We start from the raw sequence: 22854 nt of genomic DNA on the forward strand, positions 1-22854 counted from the left end.
TTATGTTATAGCCGCTATAAACAGTCATTCCGTCACATTCCGTCTTTCCGTCACCAGCCTCTCTCTTTTTTATCTTTAGCTTAATAAGACTTAAAAACGCAGCTTGTTTTATCAACAAACATCAACAAACCAGAAACCCACAAACTCAACTGTCGCGAGACTTTCCAACGTACACTTAAGACTGCTTCCGTAAATGTTAAAGAAACGTCTTCATACGGAAAACTTCACCATATCAACAGCTATGTTTGAACCCAAGCTGCGAATTTAATGCAAAAAAGTGGAACGTCGCTTAAAACATTTGCAAATAAAGCACCGTTTCCATCCCATGTGTTAAAAGGACAAAACAGTCACTTCCGTTGAAACTGCCACATCTCGCTCTCCGCCATTTTTACTTTTCTGAGTCAATTATTCAATCACATGATCTGTTGAGGTAAAGTCACATGACTTTTTTTGTTTGCGCATCGAGGAATTTATTCAGTAAATGTGTTTCCATCATAGTTTATGTCAATTAATTTGTAATGTTAATAAGATTATGTGCATTTTGGAGATTTAATTCACATCTGGTGTTTCCATCCAGCGTTTTTTTTTTAATGCGATATCTTACAATTGGTATAAAAATACATGGATGGAAACATAGCTAATGGTTATACAATTTTTTAGTCTTAAGAAAAAGTGTTCACCATGCAACTCCCCATGAATGAGTTGACCAATCAGATTTGAACAGCTCTGGGGGGGAAAGTATGCATTAAACATGCTGGTTAACAAACAATACAGCAGATTTGAGGTACAGTAACTAAGGGGTCAGTATTAAATGAGTAAATTCTGTCTGTAGAGAAATACTTGAACTCTCTTGATGTTTATATTTCACTTCCTGAGCTGCCTATTAATTGTCTCTGATTAATTGAATGACTCTAAACACACTGTTAATCCGTTTGAATTTGCCCACCGTTTTCTGTCGGATGCCTGTGTGCCACCAGTTCATAGTGGTGCCTTTGTGCCGCGTTGCATCATGGGAGCCGTGCAGCACCTGTGCACGGGCGGGCGGGCGCAGGCATTGAGCGCGCGCAGCGCTGCACCCGCTCAGCTCGGGTTTCTCCGCGCACCGAAAGCGAGGCATCGCTCCGGATTTTCCCCCGCAGGTTAATTTCTCCGGCTGTGTCGGGCTGTGTGTCGACTGCGACGGGGAGCCACACGGGACCAGGAATGAGGACTTTCCCCAAAAACAGAAGCTGCGATGTTTACAGCGTATCCGGTTTAGGACACTGTGGAACCGCAGACTCAGCTGTACAGGTAAGAAAGATCCTGAGCGCATAGCAGTGTGGGAAAACAGAACAGTGTGCATTCCTAAAGGGAAGACAACCAGAATATAATATGCGTTAAAGCGTATATATTACAATATTAACAATATAACAAGCATGTTGTTGTTGCTGTTGTTGTTGTTGTTGTTGTTGTTGTTGTTGTTGTTGTTTTTAAAGACCCTAATTTCCCAGTCTCAGGATCAGAGTCATGGCATTTCTGTGTAGTGCTGATGAGAGATTTGTTTACTGAATTTGAATCTCAGTAGACAGACTGCAGCTTACTTGTTCGTTGTCAAAGTTTAGTTGTGAAAGATGATGTGGCAGTCCTGAATGTCAGACGATGGAGCGGTGACCTTACTGAGAAGGGCCGTGGGAAAGCAGACCCTTGGAGTTACTCTCCACACAACTCCACAGGGAGACCTCACCTGGTTATCTCTCTCTCTCTCTCTCTCTCTCTCTCTCTCTCTCTCTCTCTCTCTCTCTGTCTGTCTGTCTTACACACACACACATTTGTCTTACTGTCCTTATAAGGACCTTCAGTTGACATAACTGCGGCGAATTAACATCATCAACCCTGTCCTTATCCTCAATAATCAAGCTGTTTATCCAATAAAAGTTTAATTTTTAATTTTCCAGCCAAATTTCTCTCCCAAGGTCAAAACTGTCAGATATTACTATCCGTGTTGGGACATTTGGTCCTCACTAAGATATAAAAACCCGCCCACACAACCACACAGGCATATCCACACAGTTAAATGTTGCGCAGGAGTGAAGGAATCGATAAGTATTTTAATAACAACAAAATGTAAATGTGTGCTATGTAGAGTAGATAAACAATTACCTAACCTAAGTGTTATGTAAGTGTTGAATTAATACCTGTAGTGTATGTACTTACAAGCCCAGCTGGACACAACTGAACACTTTCATTCAGTATAGAATTCATATTTTTTGTATATATTATTAATTATTTTATTTATTTGAATCAGATTTGCTTCAGATCGTTAGTCACTGCTTTTGTGTGTGTGTGTGTGTGTTTTGTACATTCTGTGCCATATGTTACATGACTTGTATTTTGATGTACATGTATCTGGACATACTGTGAAACTTGATTTAATTAAAACACTGGCTTTTTTTTTTTAATCTCCGTGTGAAATGTCGCTTTTGTTAATAATATGTCCACTCAGGAGAAAGTCTGCTCTGTGTGCAGTGCAGGTTGTGTGTAAAAAAAAAAAAAAAGAAGATAAAAGAAAGAAATCATGTGGGACACCAACATTCAACCAATTAGGACAAGCAGGCGTCTTTACTCGTCTGGCAATTCAGAAAGTTCTGCCTCTAGCATTTCTGGTGCTTTAAGCTTGGCATGTGCTTTGAGGACATGGCTGAAGGAAAACCTGAGGAGAAGGGCTGTGTGTGTGTGTGTGTGTGTGTTTGGATTGTATGTAATGCATTTACATTGCGTGTAACATTTTGTTCCTCTGTAACAGAATAGTTTTAACAGTGTTATTCTACTGAACTTTTTTTATTTGTAGGACATTAAAGTAAAGGAGCCGGTTCAAGCTCCGAGCTCCTCTAGCAGTGAGATTCAGGCTGGGTCAGACATCAAGCGGCCGGGGGACAGGAAAGCCACCTTCAGAGCATGGCGAAAGTGGGCATTGGGTGCCGCCCCCCTCATCCCTCTGTCCACTGCCGTTGCACTGACTCTCCATTTCTTTGCATGTAAGTTAAACCCTTTTGCGTTGGTGGAATGCAATGATTGTGATCTGGTATCTTCCTCCATGGCATCGAAGGACAGCATACCTCATATACAGTAACTTGTGTGTCTCAGACGGGATTCCTGGATATCAATAAATGTTCATGTAGCTCATGAGAACAGCCACTTGCTCATCAGTTTCACATGAATGGCTTTAACGCTTCATGTCTTGCCTCTACAGCGTCTCCGTCTTCCACAGTGTTCTTTCTGGGAGGAAGTGTGGAGTTTTCCAACCTCAGCTTCTCACCGGAGCTGGCCGATCCTTCCTCCACACAGTTCGACCTTCAGTCTCAGGCCCTCAGCCCCTACGTAAGCATACACACATACTGTATATAGCAGCTGCTCTGTGGGACTCGACGTGGTCTCTTTGGAATGCACCGAACCTCCAGAGAGCACTCTACACTGATCCATGCCCTTGGCAGTTTCAAACGTGAAGTCGGCCAGAGCTGCACCTCTTGTGGTGTGCTGCTCTCTTCACTGTGGCCCTTTTTAGATGTAAAGCAGGCTGCGAGCGGGGCCCCGCCAAGCTTTCGGCCACTCCGTGGCCCTCTTAAATGTAAAGCCGGCTGTAACCGGAGCCTGTCCTGGTGCGAGGCAGCGCGGTGAGAGCGTGTCCCAGAGGGGCGCTGCCTTTTCAGGGCTGAGGACAAGAATGGCGTTTGTGAGAACCGCAGGACCCAGGCAAGCCAAGTGAGAAGAAGAGCAGGCCCTCAATAAAAACATTGTCTCTGCGCTTCCTTGCACAATCAGATGCTCTGTGTCTGTGTACTGAGAGGGACGCAGGCCGAGAGGAAAGGAAAGGTAGATTCAGGTACTGAGAGAAAGCCAGAGAGAGAGCAAGAGATATATATATATAGAAAGAGAGAGATTAAATGGACAGCAAGGGAGAGAGAGTGAGACAGCAAGAAAGAGTTGAGGTTAAAAGACCGATATGCAAGTGAAAGAAGAACGCCGAGTGTTCCATCATGTCTTCATTGGCCTGAATAATGCCTCATGTAATACCTGTAATCCTGTTTAATATGAGTGAATGGGCAGGTGTGGTGGAGTAGTGCGAGAGTGTGCCTGTGCTTATTAAAGGAAGCCTGAACCCACTGCCCGCCCCCGCCACCCTGCACTTCAGAATGACATTGAACTCCGGACAATGGCGCTCTTGTTGCCCACGGCTCTTGTTGCTCAAAGCCAATCGCACAAGAACGGGGTCTTTTGTGCCAAGACTGCATGTCTTTTTCGGGGCTACTGATGTCACACCTCGTCCAGTGATGTCACTTCTTCTGTAGCTCTGAAGTCAGGGTGACGCCGTACAGAATCTAGATGATGCAAAAAAGGGGGAGGGGGGACGTAAACTTTTTTATTTACAATTTTTCCGTCTTTGTGAACATCAAATGAGGGGCTGTTGTTTATGTAGGATCGTTATTTCATTATTCCTTTTTGCTACATGGATGGTGTTTAACAGATGAATGATTCTTTGTTGCGGCGCTTCAGTTCTCAGAGTTATATGAGTCATCACCCTGGAGGCCATACTACCGCCGCTCAGGGATTGTCGCCTTTAGGTAAGAATTCTCCAGATTTTTTTTCCTTACACCATTTGTAGTTGATCCAAGACAGGTTTAGTGTTGGAAGATGAAAGCACTTCAAGCGATCAGTTTAGCATAGTTTAAATAATCACATTGCCTCAAACAACTTTGGCGAGTTGGTCAGTAGGCTTGCATATGTTATTTCTGACACTATAATCTATAAAAATCTATAAAAATGGACAAAAGTGTGTTGCAAAGCCAAAAATAGTAGTAGCAGACATTTTCAAATCACTTTCTTCCTTAGCACACAGTTTTCACACCACTCCATGCTAGCATCAGACTCAGGTATGAGCTGTATCCATTTGATGTGTATATATTATTATTATTTCTTTTTTTAAATGCAGACCTATTCTAATATTTTCTAAAATGGACTGTGTACAAATGCTATTACTGAGCCAAACAATGTCTTATAAGCTGAGTATGTGATGTAGACGCAGTTTGCATAGTGCTAAAGTGGTAGCTTTATGCTATAGCCTCACAGCTGCAGTGGAAAACTAAGGAAAAGAGATTCAGACATCAGTGCCTTGGCTGGTTGACTACATCTGGAGTCACTGTGAGGGAGACACTGTGTACATTTTTTTTTAGGTTACAACATGTCTGAATCTTGTGCTGATTTGTTATGTCAGTAATTCTATGTACACTTGCAATCAAAATGATTCAACCCCCATTGCAAATCAGGTTTATTGTCAAAATGTACAGACTTTCAGCTGTTTGCAACGAACAAATCAAACAAAAGCAATTGAATTAGTTCAACACAATGAATGCTTCAAGTGGTTTCCCCAAATGCCACTGAAAATGCAACTTAGAATGATTTCTCCAGTCTCCAAATTATTCAGCCCCCTGAATAGAACCCACCACAACTGCACAAATATGTAAAACATGTGTTGTCTCAAGCACACCTGATGCAATTAATCAAGGGCTTCATTAGTTGCACCAGGTGTGCTTGAGCTGGAACACATGAAATACCTGAACTGGCTAGGGGCTGAAAATTTATGAAATACCTGGACGGGGCAGAAGAAGGAAGATATCAATGGCTGCAACCAGATTTCTGAGAAGGCAGGTTGTGAAAAACCCTCGAGTGACTGCAAAAGACCTGCAGCAAGACTTGGTGGCGACAGGCACTGAGGTTTCAGTTGGCACAGTAAGGCAGAAGGTTTCCATGCCAGAACTCCAAGACGTACACCAGTACTGACCGAAAAGCACATGAAACGTCGACTCAAAATCATATAAATAAGCCAAAGAAGTTTTGGGGTTCTGTTCTGTGGAGCAATGAAACAAAACTGGAACTTTTCAGCACGATGGTTCAGTAGTATGTCTGGAGGAAGAATAATGAAGAAAGAACACTCTGTCCACAGTCAAGCATGGTGGTGGCTTGGTGATGCTCTGGGGCTGCTTTACATTCTCTGGCACTGGAAACCTGCAGCGTGTGGGAGGCGAGATGGATTCTTGCCGTTGTGATGAAGTATCAGGAAATCCTAGGATAAAACGTCTGTGAGGAAGCTGAAGCTTGGGCGTCATTGGACCTTCCAACAGGACAATGATCCCAAGCATACCTCAAATTCCACCAAGGCTTGGTTGCAGAAGAATTCCTGGGAGATTCTACAGGGCCATCACAGTCACCTGACTTGAACCCCATAGAAAATCTCTGGTGGGATTTGAATAAGGCGGTTGCAGCACGCAAACCCAAGAATAATACTGAACTGAAGCATTGCTCATGAGGAATGGGCTAAGGTTCCTCAGGAACGCTGCCAGAAGCTGGTGTCTGGCTCTGCATCTCGTTTGCAGCAGGTCATAACAGCAAAAGGGTGCTCTACTGAGTGCTAAAGATGCTTGACATGAAGGTGTTGAATAATTTTGAGACTGGAGAAGTCATTCAGTTGAATTTGCTTGAAAAAATGCTTGAAGCATTCATTGCGTTGAACTCTTTCAATTGCTTTTGTTTGATTTGTTCGTTGCAAACAGCTGAAAGTCTGTCAATTTTGACAATAAACCTGATTTGCAATGGGGGTTGAATCATTTTGATTGCAACTGTATATACTCGATTATTCTGTAAATTTGGTCAGTACACATGTGTGGCAGCCTGGTTTTATCACCAATTCAATCACTCTTGGCATTTAAGCTCTTTTCACTCTTACAGTATATCAGTGCTGGAATAATTGCTGATTAGTTTCGTTATTTCGTTTACACACTGTACAGACCACAGCAGACAAATATTGTTTGAATGATCTCATTTGATTGGGCAGAATTCTTGAAACTACACATTTATCATTTATCTTTTTCAACATTTTGACAGCCAGTATCTGATTATAAACTGACTTGATTAGGCTTATGTTCGTTTCGTATCACTCCAACAACTCGATGAAAGCGTGATATTCATTGTGTGAGGAAATAACACTTAGCTTTCGATTCATTTATTTCCTAAAGTATGTTATGAATAGAAAAAAAACAATTTTGGTGACCTGATTGTGACATCTGACAGGTTCTCCAAGATCCAGAACCCAGGAAAAGTACACATATTATACAAACCGTTATAATACCTGCCTAAAAACTCTACAAACATATGAAGACTTAAAAAGGCCTGTATGAATGTTGTGCCTCCATGCTGACAGTGAAGGAGTGAATGGGCTCAACGTTTTCTTCTGGAGTAAGTTCTCTGCTCCATCAGCGACCATTGCAGAGAAGTTGCAGAGATCTAAACCCGCGTGGTTGCAGCGGCAGCTTCCCGGCACCAACAAGGTTCTTCACAGCAGGCTAGAGGAGCAGTATTACCTGGCAAAGGATGAAGACACACTAAGGCTCCTGGGTGAACTCTTTGAACTGCATGGAGCTAAATGATGTACTTTATATTGAAGTTAGGTGTGACACAGATGCATGATAATGTACAACGTCTTACCTGCAGGTTTGAATTTAGACAGTGAAGATGATGATGATGATGATGACATGTCAGATAAGATAAAGAATCCCAACAATTTACAGAGTGGCAAGTGGCAGCTTGGACTTCAGGGTAATATCAATAGATTATCTCCTGCATTGTTTTTATTTTTATTTTTATTCCCTGGTACCTTACATTCTGTTTGGTCCACAGCCATGTCTTTTGACCTCTACGCCAAATATGGCAACAATCGAACACTGAGTTTGGTGAGCCCGAAGAAACCGTATTACCAGTGGAGGCTCAGAGTCCCCTCGGGTCACGTTGTACGGTTAGATGTAGTCACCCTGCAGGGGGCGACACCCGGTAGCTGTTCAGCCAACAAACTCTCTGCATATGACTTCCTGCTCCCTCTTCAGAACAAAATCATTGCCAGGTGTGTATGGGTGTTCATAGAAAATCACATAAAAAAATGCTCTCATATAAAATTAACATGTTGCATATTAATCATTTAATATCATTTATACATTTATATCCTATAGGCTAGTTAGCATGAAAGCATGTTTTCATTGCTAGGTGGTGTGGGTTGCCAGTGACTGGGTCGTCCCCAGTGATGAAGCTGACATCCTCTGGAAACGTCATGCTCGTCACTTTTTCATTTAGTCGACAGAGGCATGGAGCCATCTTCAAGGCTTACTTTCAGGCCATACCAAAAGCCGGTGTGTGTTTACCTAGCATGCCATTTCGTATAAAAACCAACATCTGACTCCTTGCTACTGTATATATGACTCCTGTCATTCTTCTTCGCCAGAATGCGGAGGCTTTCTGTCAGCTTGGAATGGCACCGTGGTATCCCCTTACTATCCTGCCTACTACCCTCCAAACGTGGACTGTAACTGGAAGATCAGGGTGAGTTGAGGCCAGGGATGGTTCCCATGTCCTGACTCTGCTTCTCGGTGTTAGTGCTCATGGCTTGTGAACCGTATTCACAGCCAGTGGGGGGATGCTCCTTCTTTGGACGCTCTTTTGTGCTAGAGTGCATCCTTTGAAGGCGGCTGACTGTGGTTTCTCTTTCAGGCTCCGCTGCCCGGCTACCTGCTATCCATAACCATTGTGATGCTGGATATTCAGGACTCGCCCACCACAAGCAGCTGCGAGAAAGACTGGCTGGAAATCGGTGGCGTCAAGTGAGTGTCCTCTCCTTTAAAAGGACGGAAAATTTTATGCGAAGGTTTTGTGGTCCTACTTGTAGTATTGAGAGATGTTTTGTGGATTTTAATGTGTATATGTTGATGTATGTTTTTGCACTCGTATGTGGTTGATCATACTGCTGCATGTGTACCTGTGCCTGTGTGTTTTCCACCATGCTCAGGCTGTGTAATCCAATTGGGGACAGCAGCAGGAAGAGGATCTACTCTTCCCCTGTGTTACTGCACTTTCACTCCGACGAGTCTCTGACTCACAAGGGCTTTTACCTGGTGTACAGAGCCTTCTCCCCAGAGAGCAGTGAGCACACTATCCTTTTGTGTTCTCCCAGCGTCTACTGAATGTATGACAATGTTTGGGCTTTATTTTGCAAAGTGACTTGGCTGTGGTTTGTTCTGTGAAGTGCCTTTGTGCTCTGGCTGTCTTGGATGCTGTTGTTTGTCTTGTGGTGGATGCTTTGTAATGTTTCTGGGCCACTAAAGGTCAAGTGTACTGTTACAATCTTTTTTGTAGTCTACCAGAGCATGTAATTTACTGTCAGTATTTACACCATGCGGGTTTCACTCCAGCGTGTCCGAGGCAGTTCCGCTGCGGAGACGGACGCTGTATTCCTCTGAGAAAGGTGTGTGATGGAGAGAGGGACTGTGTAGATGGTCGGGACGAGGCCAAGTGCTGTAAGTAGGCTTGTGAGATATAACGATATTATCATCCCTACGTGATACTCCCTTGCAATGATACCCAGCGATGTTAATCAACATTATATTATATTCAGTCAATCAATCAATCAGTATTATATTACCAGACCTGCTCACTGTTAGGCATTTTGCAAAGGTGCTCCGCAAAAACATTTATGTATGCTTGTACGAGTTGTCACTCAAAAATATGCCTCAAGAGCAGTCTTTTCTCCCTAATAAAACAAGAGATGAGCCAACCAACATGTGAATCTGGAATGATTTGCGTAGGTGTTATATTAACCATATTTAGACACATCCTGGAAGCCCCGCCCACTTCCCGCAATTTCAACATTCTCTCAGTTTCTGTCAGGGTAAATGGAATATGATTTTTGTTCATTGACGTGAAATAAAATCCTATAAGCTTATATGCAGGCTTGGGGAGTAACGGAATACATGTAACGGCATTAGAAACTGGTAGCTGTAATCCGTTACAGTTACGTCAGATTTCAGGTACGTTTTGTAGAAAATGGGAATACTATCATGATTACAAGTTTTTTCATTTAAAACCAAAGAAATTAATATTTAGACACAAGGGCGTAACCAAGGTATGGACATTGGGGGTGTCCAACGAACTCGGCGGGAGGATATGCGGGTGAATGTAACGTTAATGGTCAAAAACTGGAACTGACGTTAGCCTAGCCTACTTCGTGGGTGCGCAGATATCAAAAGTTAATTGACGTTCTTAAGAACAAACCAAGCCATGGTATGATGCCTTCTATACTAAGCTAACGTTACCAACTATTTATGTATCTAGTTACTTACTGTCTGAAAAAAAGCTCATATGTTCTGCTGCACTTTTCTATGCTTGGCTGCTGTCTCCGTTTCTTACAGACTGAGCTGCTACAATATATCACCGAACTTGCATTGAGTATGGGCGCAACCAAGCATACAATTGGAGGGGGGGCACACACCGATTTTCCTTAATAAACGGAAATATATTAAAAAGGAATAGACATAAATAAATAGTATAGATGAAGAAAAGACAGATCCGTTGGCAGGATTCATTAAAGGGGGACATGTAGAAAATATTTTGTACTGTATATTGGGGGGACAGATTGGTATTTCCTCAACATTGCGGGGGACACGACCCCCCCCCAAAGAATGCGTGGTTACACCCATGTTTAGACATAACACAATATAGACAGCTGTTTGATTATAGTTCTGGTTCTCTCTTGCCAATTGTGGCTCACATGAGTAACCTCTGGTGCATACACAAATAAATTTTAAAAGTTAATTTGGTAGAAATGAACACAAATTGTTCTCTGAAATGCTTTTGTTAGGGTGACCATATGTCCTCTTTTTCACACTGGCCGGGATTTCTATATTTGAGAAAATGTCCGGTATTTGCCTTTAATTTCACTATGATGTGCTTATGGTCTAATAGTGCAGCATGTGCGCACATGTAATTCCCGCCTTCTGCACACCAATTGGTCAGTTATAAAAGGTTCTCAGCAACTATTGGCCAAATTCCTGCCTCTCAACCGTTAGCCTATGCTTAGCGAACACACGAAGGCGGAAATGAAATGAGTCTTTATTGGTCACCTATACATTACAGCACAGTGAAATTATTTTCTTCGGATACCCCAGCATGCCAGGAAGTTGGGGTCAGAGCGCAGGGCCAGCCATGATACAGCGCCCCTGGAGCAGAGAGGGTTAAGGGCCTTGCTCAAGGGCCCAAAAGTGATAACTTAGCAGTGCTAGGGCTTGAACCCCCGACCTTGAGATCAGTAACCCAGAGCCTTAACCGCTTGTGCACACCGCTGTTGTGTACGGCACCAAACAGTTGCTTGACAAATGACAGCTGTCCTGAGTCGAAACAACGCCCATGGCCATATACGGTCATTTTTAATTTCATGTTATCACATTGCTTCGTATTACATGGTAATTCAGTTGTGTAAATGATGGCAGAAGGTACACTCGTGGGATGTGGTGTTTTACTTTATTCCATGGACATTTAAAAGAATGTAGGAAAAATGTAAAACGTGGGCAGAGTGAAACCAATTTTATTTATATACCCCACCCCCAGATTACTACATAATCAGCTAAAAATCCACCATCCAGTTGAGTTTTTGTGATTGCCACAGTTCCTGACTGCACACCTGACAATATTATTAAGCCTTCCCCCACTCTCCTTAAACCTTAAATGGTGGAAATGCTAGTCTTTTTTTAGGCTAAAAGTTCTGGTCGATTCAACCATTTATCATGATTTTTTTTTTTTAATGGAAAATTGCAGTCAGAGAAAAAAAAAATCAGTATCGCACAAGCCTAGCTGTAAGTGTGTCCTCACACTTTCGCCGGCTCTCTCGACAGCGATGTGTAAACCGGGAGAGGTGTACTGTGGGAGTGGGCAGTGCAGACCACACGGAAGCCAGTGTAACCTGCAGGCTTGTGGAGACAGCAGTGAGGAAACAAACTGTGGTAATATAGCCCTTTCCCACCTGAAGGCTTTACCTAATCTCAAACCTGTCTGCCCTTTATCACTACAAAAGGTCTGTTAGCTATTCTGCCTATTCTTATTCACATTACTCTCAAATAAACAGTTAGCAGAGTACAGTAGTAGTGATTGTGTAATACCTGATTTTCCTTTACTTATGTATTCACCTGTCTGCTCAGAGTCTGTTCCCTTCTCAGCAGGTAAATGTTACCACATGTGCTCGAACAAAATCTGTCTGCCCAAGTCTTCCGTGTGTGACGGAGTCCTAGACTGCAGAGACCGCAGTGATGAGCTCAACTGCACAAGAGCATGTGAGTTCTGCTCAGTATCTATTTACACAGCAATAGTGAAGAGTTGGTTAAAGGAAATATACTCAGTTTTCCTCTTGAAATGGATCAGCCAAGACATGTTTGATGTCTAAAGCTGGCACTGGGGATTACTACCAGGCTAAATCACCATAAATCTTCAGAGAACATAATGAAGTTATATAATTTCATTAGTGAATAAACAAATTAGAAAATGATAGTTTGGACTATATTATTATCTGCATCAATTCCAGCTTTCTGCTATAATCATGTCTGGGAATTTGGGGTAATTCCACTTTTTGAAGATGGCCCAATACATCCTAAACCACACCAACAAGTCTGTTAAAAGAATATAAAGAAGCAGAAGCTGTAAATTTGCTGATTTTTCTATGTTTGATGATGTATATTGATTTTTCAAATGTATATTTGATTTTTCACTCAGCCTTTCCTTTAAGTAATATTCCAAATAGGGTAATTTATTATTATTAGTAGTAGTAGTATTAGTATTAGTATTAGTCATGTTTTAAGTGTATGCTTCATGAATCTCTTATGTATAGGTAATTTATCCATGCTTAATATTGATATCCAAACCCTGAATTTGTTTTGCACGTGTAGATAAAGGTTGCTTGCCGACATCCTATAAATGTGCGAATGGCAAGTGTATTGCGAAAGTGAACCCAGAGTGTGATGGCATCAAAGACTGCAAGGATGGATCTGATGAGATACGCTGTGGTGAGCAACCAGCTGCTGACATCCACACTCGCCGAGTGCTGTGGCTATTCCTTCATTTGGAGAGTTCGGAAATCTATTAGGAGAGCTGTATGACTTTAAACAGCTGTTGAATTCTACATGGAGAAGAAATGCTTCAGCTGTATTTAATCCTGGGCTGAACGCTTTTGTTTTAAACACTGCTTCCTGTGCAGTCATGTGAGATTTTACTCTTCTGACCCAGGACAGCTCTTTTGTATTTTATAGCAATACAGTCATTTTAATCTTTTAATCTCCAAAATACTGAATGGTTCCACATCTCCACTCCTCAGCCTTATAACATTATATTAGTCTATTAATATATTACATGCTCTGGGTGTCAAACAAAAAAAAAATTATATATATATATATATATATATATATATATATATATATATATATATATATATATATATATATATATATATATATATAATTTTTTTTTTTAAATTTTAGCAATGAATAAAAGTTGAAAAAACATGCTACATATGTTAATGTTAGATTTTTATAAATAATGCAGTTTTTAGGGGAGACCTGGAGATTCTGTGTCTTCCATTCTGCTTTAATGAATCCTACTGATGGTAGACAGGCTTTCAAGAAGCTGTGTTAGATGTGCTAATGTGAATGATCTGCAACACAAGGAGCCTTGTCCCATTATTTGCCCCAGAGTGTAAGTATCTATTAAAGATACATTTAAATCAAGACCATTTTTTTAAAGGAAATTGTGGAATGGAGGATTTTCATAATTTATTTTTAGAGTTTACTGTGTTTATATATGGTAAAGTGTGCAATCCTGCAGGATAAATGAATTGGCCTTTATAATAACTTTTTTTTTTTTTTTTTTTTTACCATAACAGAACATTTACTCTAACATACCCTAACAAAAAAGAACATTTCTTTTGTATGTAGCTAGATAAATAAAGCGAAACATATGTATGCTGAATCCAGGCTGTGTACTGTTCTCACTGGAGCAGGGTGTGGCACTCGGCCGAGGAAACGGGCGAAGATCGTGGGAGGGACGGATGCCCAGGCGGGTTCTTGGCCCTGGCAGGTGAGCCTGCAGATAGAGCGCTATGGCCATGTGTGTGGAGCATCTCTGGTGAGCAGCCGCTGGCTCCTCTCCGCCGCTCACTGCTTCCAGGACTCGGACGCCATCAAGTGAGAAACACTTTGGACCTCAGTGTAGACATGTAAAGGAATAGCCCATTGTAAAATTTCCCTTTAGCTCAAAGTGTTCTTCAGTGATGTCACAGACTTGCTGATGTATTGGTATTGGACACGGCGCCACTTTCTGTAATCTATAAACATGACATTACACTGTGACATTATCTGGGAAGCCATGTTTTCCTTTATACTCCTAAAGTTTGTAGGCATAATTGCAGTTGAACTATATTATCATCCTATGCAGATGATAACAAAGCTCCACTTTGAATTTAAATGTGTATGGCTGATAATCTAGATGTGAGGAACGCGGGAAATTGTGTACCTGATTTTTTTTCTTCCATTTTTTTTTTCCAAATGATTCCTTTAATGACTGCTAGCTAGGTAAATAAAAATAACTGTGAACTCGTGCAGGTACTCAGATGCCCGTGCCTGGAGGGCCTACATGGGCATGCGGGTCATGAACTCAGCCAGTAACGCTGCCGCCACACGCCAGATCCGCAGGATAGTCCAGCACGCCCAGTACGATCAGTTCACTTCCGACTACGACATCGCCCTCTTGGAACTCAGTGCCCCTGTCTTCTTTAACGATTTGGTACAGCCTGTGTGTGTGCCAGCCCCGTCGCATGCCTTTACTTCCGGCACCAACTGCTTCGTCACTGGCTGGGGAGTCCTCACTGAGGAAGGTAAAGCTTCATTTTGTGTGATTCACCACTTAGTAGATTTCAGACTACAGTTTCAGCTCTGCCATCCTGTGGTCAGTAAGTGCACATTTTCTTTCTGGGATTTAGTAATGATTTATTGTTTTAGGTGAACTGGCCACCCTGCTGCAGGAGGCCACAGTAAGCATCATCAACCACAAAACGTGCAACAAGATGTACGACGATGCCGTCACTCCCAGAATGATATGTGCAGGGAGCATACAGGGAGGAGTCGATGCATGTCAAGTGAGTTCCTGTGTGTGTTAATTCTGCATATTTATCTGCTTTTCATTTGTGTAAACGTGTGTCCGCATGCAGGGAGACTCTGGAGGGCCTCTGGTGTGTCTAGAGAGGGGCCGGAGATGGTTTCTGGCAGGCATTGTGAGCTGGGGCGAGGGATGCGCACGGCAAAACCGGCCCGGGGTTTACACGCAGGTCATCAAGTTCACAGACTGGATCCACCAGCAGACTAAAGGCCAGGTGTGACATGTGACATAAACAGCTTGGATTTCATCATGATTTGCACACACTTTCTGTCGTTCTTCGTGGACATCAACCCATTCGCCATGGTGTGTAGTGAAACAGCGAACTCCGTCAAGTTTCTATGAAGAACCCTTCTCAGTCCAGTCCTCCAGGCCTCATCTTTAACCACCTCATACATCTCTGTTTAATAATGCTCTTTTATATCCTAAACAAAACACACAGTGCACACATTCAAAGCCTAGAACGACGGACCGTTAGTTTAGTATGTTAATGCTCAGTTTAAAGAGGTCATAATACGAGTGTCAAGATATGGAAAAAGTACTGCATATGCTGCATCAGTAGTAACATACATTTAATCCTATTAACAGCTTAACTTATATTTATAGACTGATGAATACTCTTCCCGTATTGATACACCGTTGTATCTTGTTCAATACACCATTGTATCTTGTTCAAAAAAAAGGCCATATAATTAAAGCACTGTGAAATTGATTGCATGTAAAGGAATCATAAGGAGCATTCTTCCCAAGGAATCATGGTGAAGGAGAAAAAAAAACAACCTGCTGATTTGCTGATTCAGTATAGAAGCATTTACCTCAGTTTAGTAATTGTCCTCTCATATTAATCATCTATTGCTATTTGGTTTTATTTTATTCCACCCTGACTCATGCGGGTAAAGAGATTATACGAACATGAAATAAGGTATATTTTTGCTGTTTTGTTTATTTAGCAGTATGTGGCTACCCAATTAATGCTACATTTATCCCACCCACACACGCATTCAGTTTTAAATTAATTCGACCCCATTTGTCTTTACACGGGCACAGCTCAACCGTACTAGCAATTTGTGCAATTTAGGGAGTTAATTGCTAAACTGAGTGTACAGATTATTAAAGTGAGAGAGCGGGTTTATTCAACTGATTTTAGAATCCATAGTTTTGCTGTTCTTGTTCTATCGCTAAATCTCATTCCCACACTGCCCCCTGTCGGTGAGAGGAAAGACTACAGCTCCCTGCGGATCATTAATTTTCTTATTTCCTTGTTTCCTATATGTTGAACAACTTGATATCGATGTCAAATGATCACACTTTATGTTTATGTTACATCTGAAATATTAGACCTATATTAAACAGAGGTGCTATACCAGTTTGACTTTGCTGTCATGTGATTTTGTGTGTACACTTAATTGTTAAAAGCAAAAAAAAATATATATATATATTTTAAATTCAAATTGTGTCATGTTAAAGCATTGAATTTTGCATTGAGTGCTGAATAAACACTCATGACATTTATATATTAAGTCAGAGTGGACTCATAACTGCAAAGAATTCAATTACAAGTGTAGTTACCCAACACTGTCCTCTGAAATTATCCTCTGTGAGTTTTTCTGTACATTAGAGAATTCGTTTGTATTTTGATTGATTGATTCATTCATTGTTTAATTATCTAACAACACACCAAACCACCTTGTAATATTCATAACATGTATCAAAATTACCCCACATGGACCCTGCTGTCTCATATTCCTAGACATGTTTTTGACTATAACTGCTAGTAATTGCTCAGATATCCCTCAGATACTAACATAATATTAAGTAATAAGTTATTATATACTTTCTAATCTTAAAGTAAGGTTATTGCATACTTTAATGAGGAGCTGCATTGCTAACAACAATAGCTACAACTAGATGGCTATTAAAGTCACACCAGCCAAAATGAAGGTAAACCGAGCGTATCAAAAAAGCAGCCTTAATTATTTTAAACAGCAGTCACATTGCTCCTAAAGCACAGCAGTAAACTGGAATATTTACTGGGATGCTGCTGGGGTTGTTGTTATAGAGTTGTAGTTCATATTTATGGTTCTGTGCTAGTTACCAGAGGCTTGTACGTTCAAATGGTATGTGTATCAGGAAGGCAACGTTGGATCATTTAACATCAACCTTTAACTCAGTGCTTGGATTGGATTCTGGCTCATTTGTACAATGAATATTAAAAGTCTACACACCCGTGCTAAAAGTGCAGGTTTTTGTGATGTAAAGGAAAAAATGAAACCAAGATAAATCCAGTCCGATCTTATTCCACCTTTAATGTGGAAACTGAACAGCTAAAAATGTTTCTTTAATGTTTCCTACGTTAACCTGGTGTGCACACCCTTTTCTAATGGGGTATGTGACTGTGCTCAGAAGGAACCAATCACATTCAACTTGTGGTCAAAAGTAATTATACACCTTTCATCAATTAAGTGATTCTAATTAAATCCAAATAACGATCAGCTGTTGGATTTTCTTGACATCTTCTTGCTTTCATCTGACTGCTGAAGCCATGGTGCGTAGAAAGCATGAACAGGAACCATGGAACACAGTGAAAGCCATCATTCAATTCAATTCAATTCAATTTTACTTGTATAGCGCTTAACAATGGACGTTGTCTCAAAGCAGCTTTACAGAAATATATAAACACAGATTAGAGATTTTAAGTGTGTGAATTTATACCTAATGAGCGAGCTGGTAGCGACGGTGGCAAGGAAAAACTCCCTGAGATGATATGAGGAAGAAACCTTGAGAGGAACCAGACTCAGAAGGGAACCCGTCCTCATTTCGGTAACAACGGATAGTGTGAAAGTAAAAGAAAGTTTATTATGGTTTTTATATGAAGTCTATTTTGTTGAACTAGTCCACTGTTCATTAAAGGAGACCTGAGTGCAAAACTGCACTTCTAAGGCCATAGTCGCAACCGTAGTCCCAGCAACCACAGCAAGAATGTCCGTGTGGAATTGAGGTCCAAAACCATTTCCATGGTACTTCAAGCGAAGTACCTCATCCTCAGCAATCTCTAGGCTGTAGACTCCAGTTGATGAGAGCGCCATCCAGAGGTAGGGCATCAGGATGGATCAGGCAGGTCCAGAGAGTAGAAAGGGTCAGGATCACTGGCATCCCCATTAAATCATGTGTGGCTCAACAGAAGGAGAGAGGGAGAGGGAGGTAAAGACCATGAAGAAAATGTTGCACCAAAGAGACATGACCAAAAACAGGACAAGAGGTAAACTTATCAAGGAGGCTGCCAAGAGTCCTATGGCAACGTTAAAGCAGAGCAGGAATATCTGCAAGTCCTGGTCACTCCCTGCATGTGACAACAATCTCTTGTATTGTTCACATGTCTGGGGGGGTAGGGTGACTAGATGGAAGGGGGGAAAAAACATTCAAGCCCACCTAAATGACCCCAAACCATGTGGCAAAATGTGTTATTATCTGATGAGTCCAAGGTAGGACAGCTTATCCAGGGTTCCCGTGAATCCTTAAAAAGTATTCAATTTGAATTTTTAATTTTAAGGACATAAAAAGACTTTAAAAGTCTTTTATTTATTTATTTATTTATTTATTATTTTTAAATTTTTTTACTTATAAGAGGTCTTAAATTTTAGTTGAAACTTTGACTTAGGCATATCTAAATACTTTATCAAATTAAAACTGTCTAATTAACATCATATGATTTTTAGTATTCTTTCGTTGTGGGTTTGCTTGTTCACGTGATAATTCGCAGCATATACGTCGGCAGCATATTATGTAAATTACGTATTGCGTAAAAAACAACAACTAGACCTCCAGGTCAGGCACTGGACCACGGATGAAAAGGGAACGTACATTTTCTCCCTCTACTATTGTTCTCAGTTCCTGGGCCATTCCACAGCTGAGGATTTATTGGACAATTTCAATGAAAACCAAAAATACATATATTTTACAAAACATGTTTTTTTGAGATGTCAAAAAAGTACCAAACTTATCCACTAGATGACATCCAGGCTCCATTGGTGACCATATAAGGACTCTTCCATTTCCATATATGGTTTGAGTAATCTGAACCATATATTTCTATAAATTTCATGCAATTTATGAAGTAGACATCCTATTCAGACATAGTATGGGCAGCCTGGAAGTATTTGATATGAAGTCAACCTCTAACAAACATAAAAGACATGCAGACAGAACATGGGCGTGTCACAAATGGAGAATAATTTCTTTGTATTTAAAATTTTGAATACATTTTTTCTCAAAAATTAGAATGGATGCTATTTTTTTTCAACTCTTGGCATGAAAAAAACCCTGAGGTTTCTACTAATCTTTCCTGATTTATCATGTTCATTATTTCAAAATAATGGTCTGATCATGCCTTTTGATTCTGAAAACATTCTTGTTGCAAATTATTAAATTACTGTTCCTCTGTAATTTGTATTGGAAATCAGACATCAAATATGAAAACTAGAGTTTGTAAACGTTCAAATATGTTTTTTGCTGTTGTTGTTTGATGTTTACTGTTGTATCTTCTCTGTAGGACGGTTAACAGAAGGCTAAATCAATTCAGGTACTTAGGCAATGATGCACATGATGAGCCATGTCAGATGAGTCCTGGCAGTGATAAACTTGGAGGGCATGCTGTTCAGAACTGGTGTTTCCTGAGATTACTTCCAGTGTTAATTGGAGACCAAATAAGGAGCCCAGCTGATAATAACGTGTGGCAACTTGTCTTACGGCTGCGGCAGATGGTAGAGTTCACTTGTGCACTTGCCATTTCTTCTGGACAGATCGCTTACTTAAAGGTAATGATCGAGGACTACTTATATTTTTGAGAGAAACTATTCGTGACAATCCTCTGAGGCCAAAGCACCAATATGTTAATCATTATCCGGTGCTAACCATCCAGTTTGGGCCACTCATTCGTCTGTGGACACTCAGTTTTGAGAGAAAGCACACATATTTCAAACAGTGTCTGAGGAAGTTGCACAACGTTAAGAACATTTGCTCTATAGCGCTCAGGTGGTAGAGCGGGTTGTCCACTAATTGTAGGGCTGGCGGTTCGATTCCTGGCCCACATGACTCCACATGCCGAAGTGTCCCTGGGCTAGACACTGAACCCCAAGTTGCTCCCGATTGCAAATTAGCACCTTGCATTACCATTGGTGTGTGTGAATGGGTGAATGAGAACCAGTGTAAAGAGCTTTGTAGGACTGCTAAGGTTAAAAAGCGCTATATAAGTGCAGACCATTTACCAGCATTGAAGGCAAGGTTGTGTGTGGGCACTCAGCCCACCTTGCTGTCTGGCCTCGCCACACTATTTGCACTGTCTAACTGTATACATCATCCATCTGTCTATCTCTAACTCTATCTATCATGAACGTTTTACATTTATTTATTTTTTTAAATAATGTAATTAAATCTCCTCTTTGTTCTTTTCAATAAGATCTGGACCTGAAGCATTTTCCATTTTCTTTTTCAGAAGTTTAGCAGTTTAGTTAGTTTCGCTCACATGGGGCCTTGCTGTTCGGCCATGTTGGCCTGTTCATGAAGTGTTGAAATATTGTGTCTTTGTGACATTTGAAACGGTCTCATGATGACCATGTTGATCAACTTCTGTTCATATTTCTGTATCGTTTGAAGGGCCATGTTGGCAAATATGGGATGTTGTGAAGTTTGTACAAATAAATATGCACAAAATTAACTTTGCATTGTTTTTAGGATCATGTTCTCACAGTGTCCATTAATGTATGTGAATAAGGAAGTTGACCAGTTTTCCAAGATTTATCAGTACATTGCAAATGATTTTTGATATGTTTTGTATCATCATAACCGAATTAAGTTATTATACAACATAGATGGCAAACCTTGTTCAAATACTAAGTCGTTTAAATTTCAATTTAAAATTCCGATGCCAGTAATTCACATTCAGCTAAATATACTGGGCATACAGTAATTTATGTATTTCCTCCAAAAATATCAAATTCACACAATCAAGTAATATACTGTAAAAAAAAAAAATTACAGCATTCAACTGGTAAATGCATCCGGTAAATTACTGTATTATTTATTTTTTTTAAATACAGTATTTTCCTGTATTGTATAATTGCGTTACATAACTGTAATTAAATGACAGGAAGGTCACTGTAGAAATTACAGTAAAAACGTCCCCGTAATAGGTTAATTTGTTCATGAGCGCGCGCAGGTCTGACCGCGTCGGGTCCGGTCGTATTGATGGGTGTGTCAGTGTACCGGAAACCACGGTAGCACTGGGAAATGAATAAATTCCCAGCGTACAGCCCACAATGGACGAGAGAGAGAGAGAGAAAGAGCGCGCGCGCGTGTGTGTGTGTGGGGAAATTTCACAAGTGACGCGACCTCGCACCTCTCCAGAACGGACACTTACTAGAACTCTGCTTACACCGCGCGCGCGAGCAATTTTGATTATAACCGGAGGACCGGACACTGTCTGCTTTAAAAAAAACTGTGAACGGTGTCTGCTGTGAAAACAATCTCGCGGAGGAAACAAACAAAACAAACCGAAAATTAAACTGATTTTCAAGAACAGGAACTTTTTATCACCCAGAAAATGTTGGAGATCTTTTTAGTGATGCTGTGTGGACTGACGAGCCGAGTAGTGACCAAAGGTAGGTGTTTGACAACAACAACTAATAATAATAATAATAATAATAATAATAATAACAATACTTAATGCATGCAAATATTGTCCATATAGGCTATAACGTCATTCACAAAACTCACCAAATGAATTAAATTTAAAACCAGCTTGTTAGTGAGTTAGAAATGCGTAACTGCTCAGTGGAGCATAAAACCTGCAGGTACATCTATTGTCAATATGCATAGAGGACAGATGTGACTTTTACAGAATTATTAGCTTGTATTCAAAACAACAACTTTATTATGACGCACGCACGTTCTAATAAATAATTAAAGGATATATTAAACAACAATTTGTTTGCACAAGTAAACAAGGAATTTGTTTGTATTTTATTGCATATACAAAAGGTTCCGACATTTTACCAGCTTTTTTCCTCCTCTAACTAAAGAGTACACAGCAAAAATAACTATGCATTGGTTATATAACTCAGACACTGTACCACTGCAGTAAGGGTTTTTTTTTATAAGGCAGTTATTATTATTATTATTATTATTATTATTATTATTATTATTATTATTATTGCTCTAATAAAAGTGAACCCAGAGAATTTGTACAGGTCTAAAATGTTGAAAGATTTCATAACGGAAAGCCCTGTGTGCTCCTGTTTTGGCCCCTGTTCAGTCGCAGAGGGCGTTTATTTCCTGAACATAATGACTTTCTAATATAAATGACTGCGGGGTCACGACCACCGCAAGGAAACTTTGGAAGTGCGCGTGCAGGCCCCGCAGCTAATCAGCGCTTATGAATAAAACAGACCCCCGAGGGAAGGAAATATAGAGGCCGAAACTCTGCGTCACTCCTCTGCTTTTTTACACGGCTGTTTTTCAAACCTGCCTCCCAGCCAGCAAGCTTTACCTCAGTTGTAACCTCAATTCCTCCATCAATCCTAGTCGCACTCTAGGGCAAATCAGTTTCTTATCTCTGAGAGGCTGACTAACAAAAACATTCAATCAAGCTGCAATTTATTATGAACTGCTCTTTGGTCATTAAATGACTTCAGGTCATGAATGAAGGAGCAAACTGTTTAAGCTAGATGTAAAAAAGCGTTACACCTTAAAAGTAAGTTGCAAAAAAATAATAAGAAGAATATATATACACTTATACTTAATACACTATAAGTTCCC

At 40.6% G+C, this 22854-nt stretch overlaps 2 protein-coding genes across 6 annotated transcripts in view; both read left to right on the forward strand.

Annotated features, from left to right (window-relative positions):
* The first annotated feature begins 1042 nt into the window (after positions 1–1042).
* LOC108256139 (suppressor of tumorigenicity 14 protein homolog) lies at positions 1043–16408 on the forward strand. Of its 3 annotated transcripts, none has more exons than XM_047150275.2 (19): positions 1043–1290; positions 2828–3014; positions 3230–3357; positions 4531–4598; positions 7232–7425; positions 7522–7626; positions 7708–7927; positions 8068–8210; positions 8303–8400; positions 8569–8678; positions 8864–8997; positions 9267–9371; positions 11742–11849; positions 12063–12176; positions 12786–12902; positions 13889–14075; positions 14493–14764; positions 14889–15025; positions 15098–16408. In XM_047150275.2, the coding sequence occupies exons 1-19, from the start codon at positions 1204–1206 to the stop codon at positions 15263–15265; spliced, it is 2682 nt and encodes an 893-aa protein (XP_047006231.1). In that variant the 5' UTR covers positions 1043–1203; the 3' UTR covers positions 15266–16408. The 3 variants fall into 3 exon arrangements, with proteins under 3 accessions (XP_047006231.1, XP_017308203.1, XP_053530992.1); XM_017452714.3 differs by having other exon boundaries at positions 13892–14075; XM_053675017.1 differs by lacking the exons at positions 1043–1290; positions 2828–3014; positions 3230–3357; positions 4531–4598 and adding an exon at positions 4886–4907.
* A 4943-nt stretch (positions 16409–21351) lies between these two features.
* The window catches only part of flt1 (fms related receptor tyrosine kinase 1), a 30717-nt gene continuing 29214 nt past the window's right edge, over positions 21352–22854 (forward strand). For 2 of the 3 annotated variants that reach the window (XM_017453409.3, XM_047150359.2), the window contains exon 1: positions 21352–21698. In XM_017453409.3, coding sequence (XP_017308898.1) covers positions 21641–21698 — 58 coding nt within the window. In that variant the 5' untranslated portion in view covers positions 21352–21640. The remainder of the gene's footprint in view (positions 21699–22854) is intronic. The other variant, XM_017453411.3, reaches the window with a different exon arrangement.

The sequence above is a fragment of the Ictalurus punctatus genome, chromosome 23, assembly GCF_001660625.3.
Source record: "Ictalurus punctatus breed USDA103 chromosome 23, Coco_2.0, whole genome shotgun sequence".
Taxonomy (NCBI): Eukaryota; Metazoa; Chordata; class Actinopteri; order Siluriformes; family Ictaluridae; genus Ictalurus; species Ictalurus punctatus.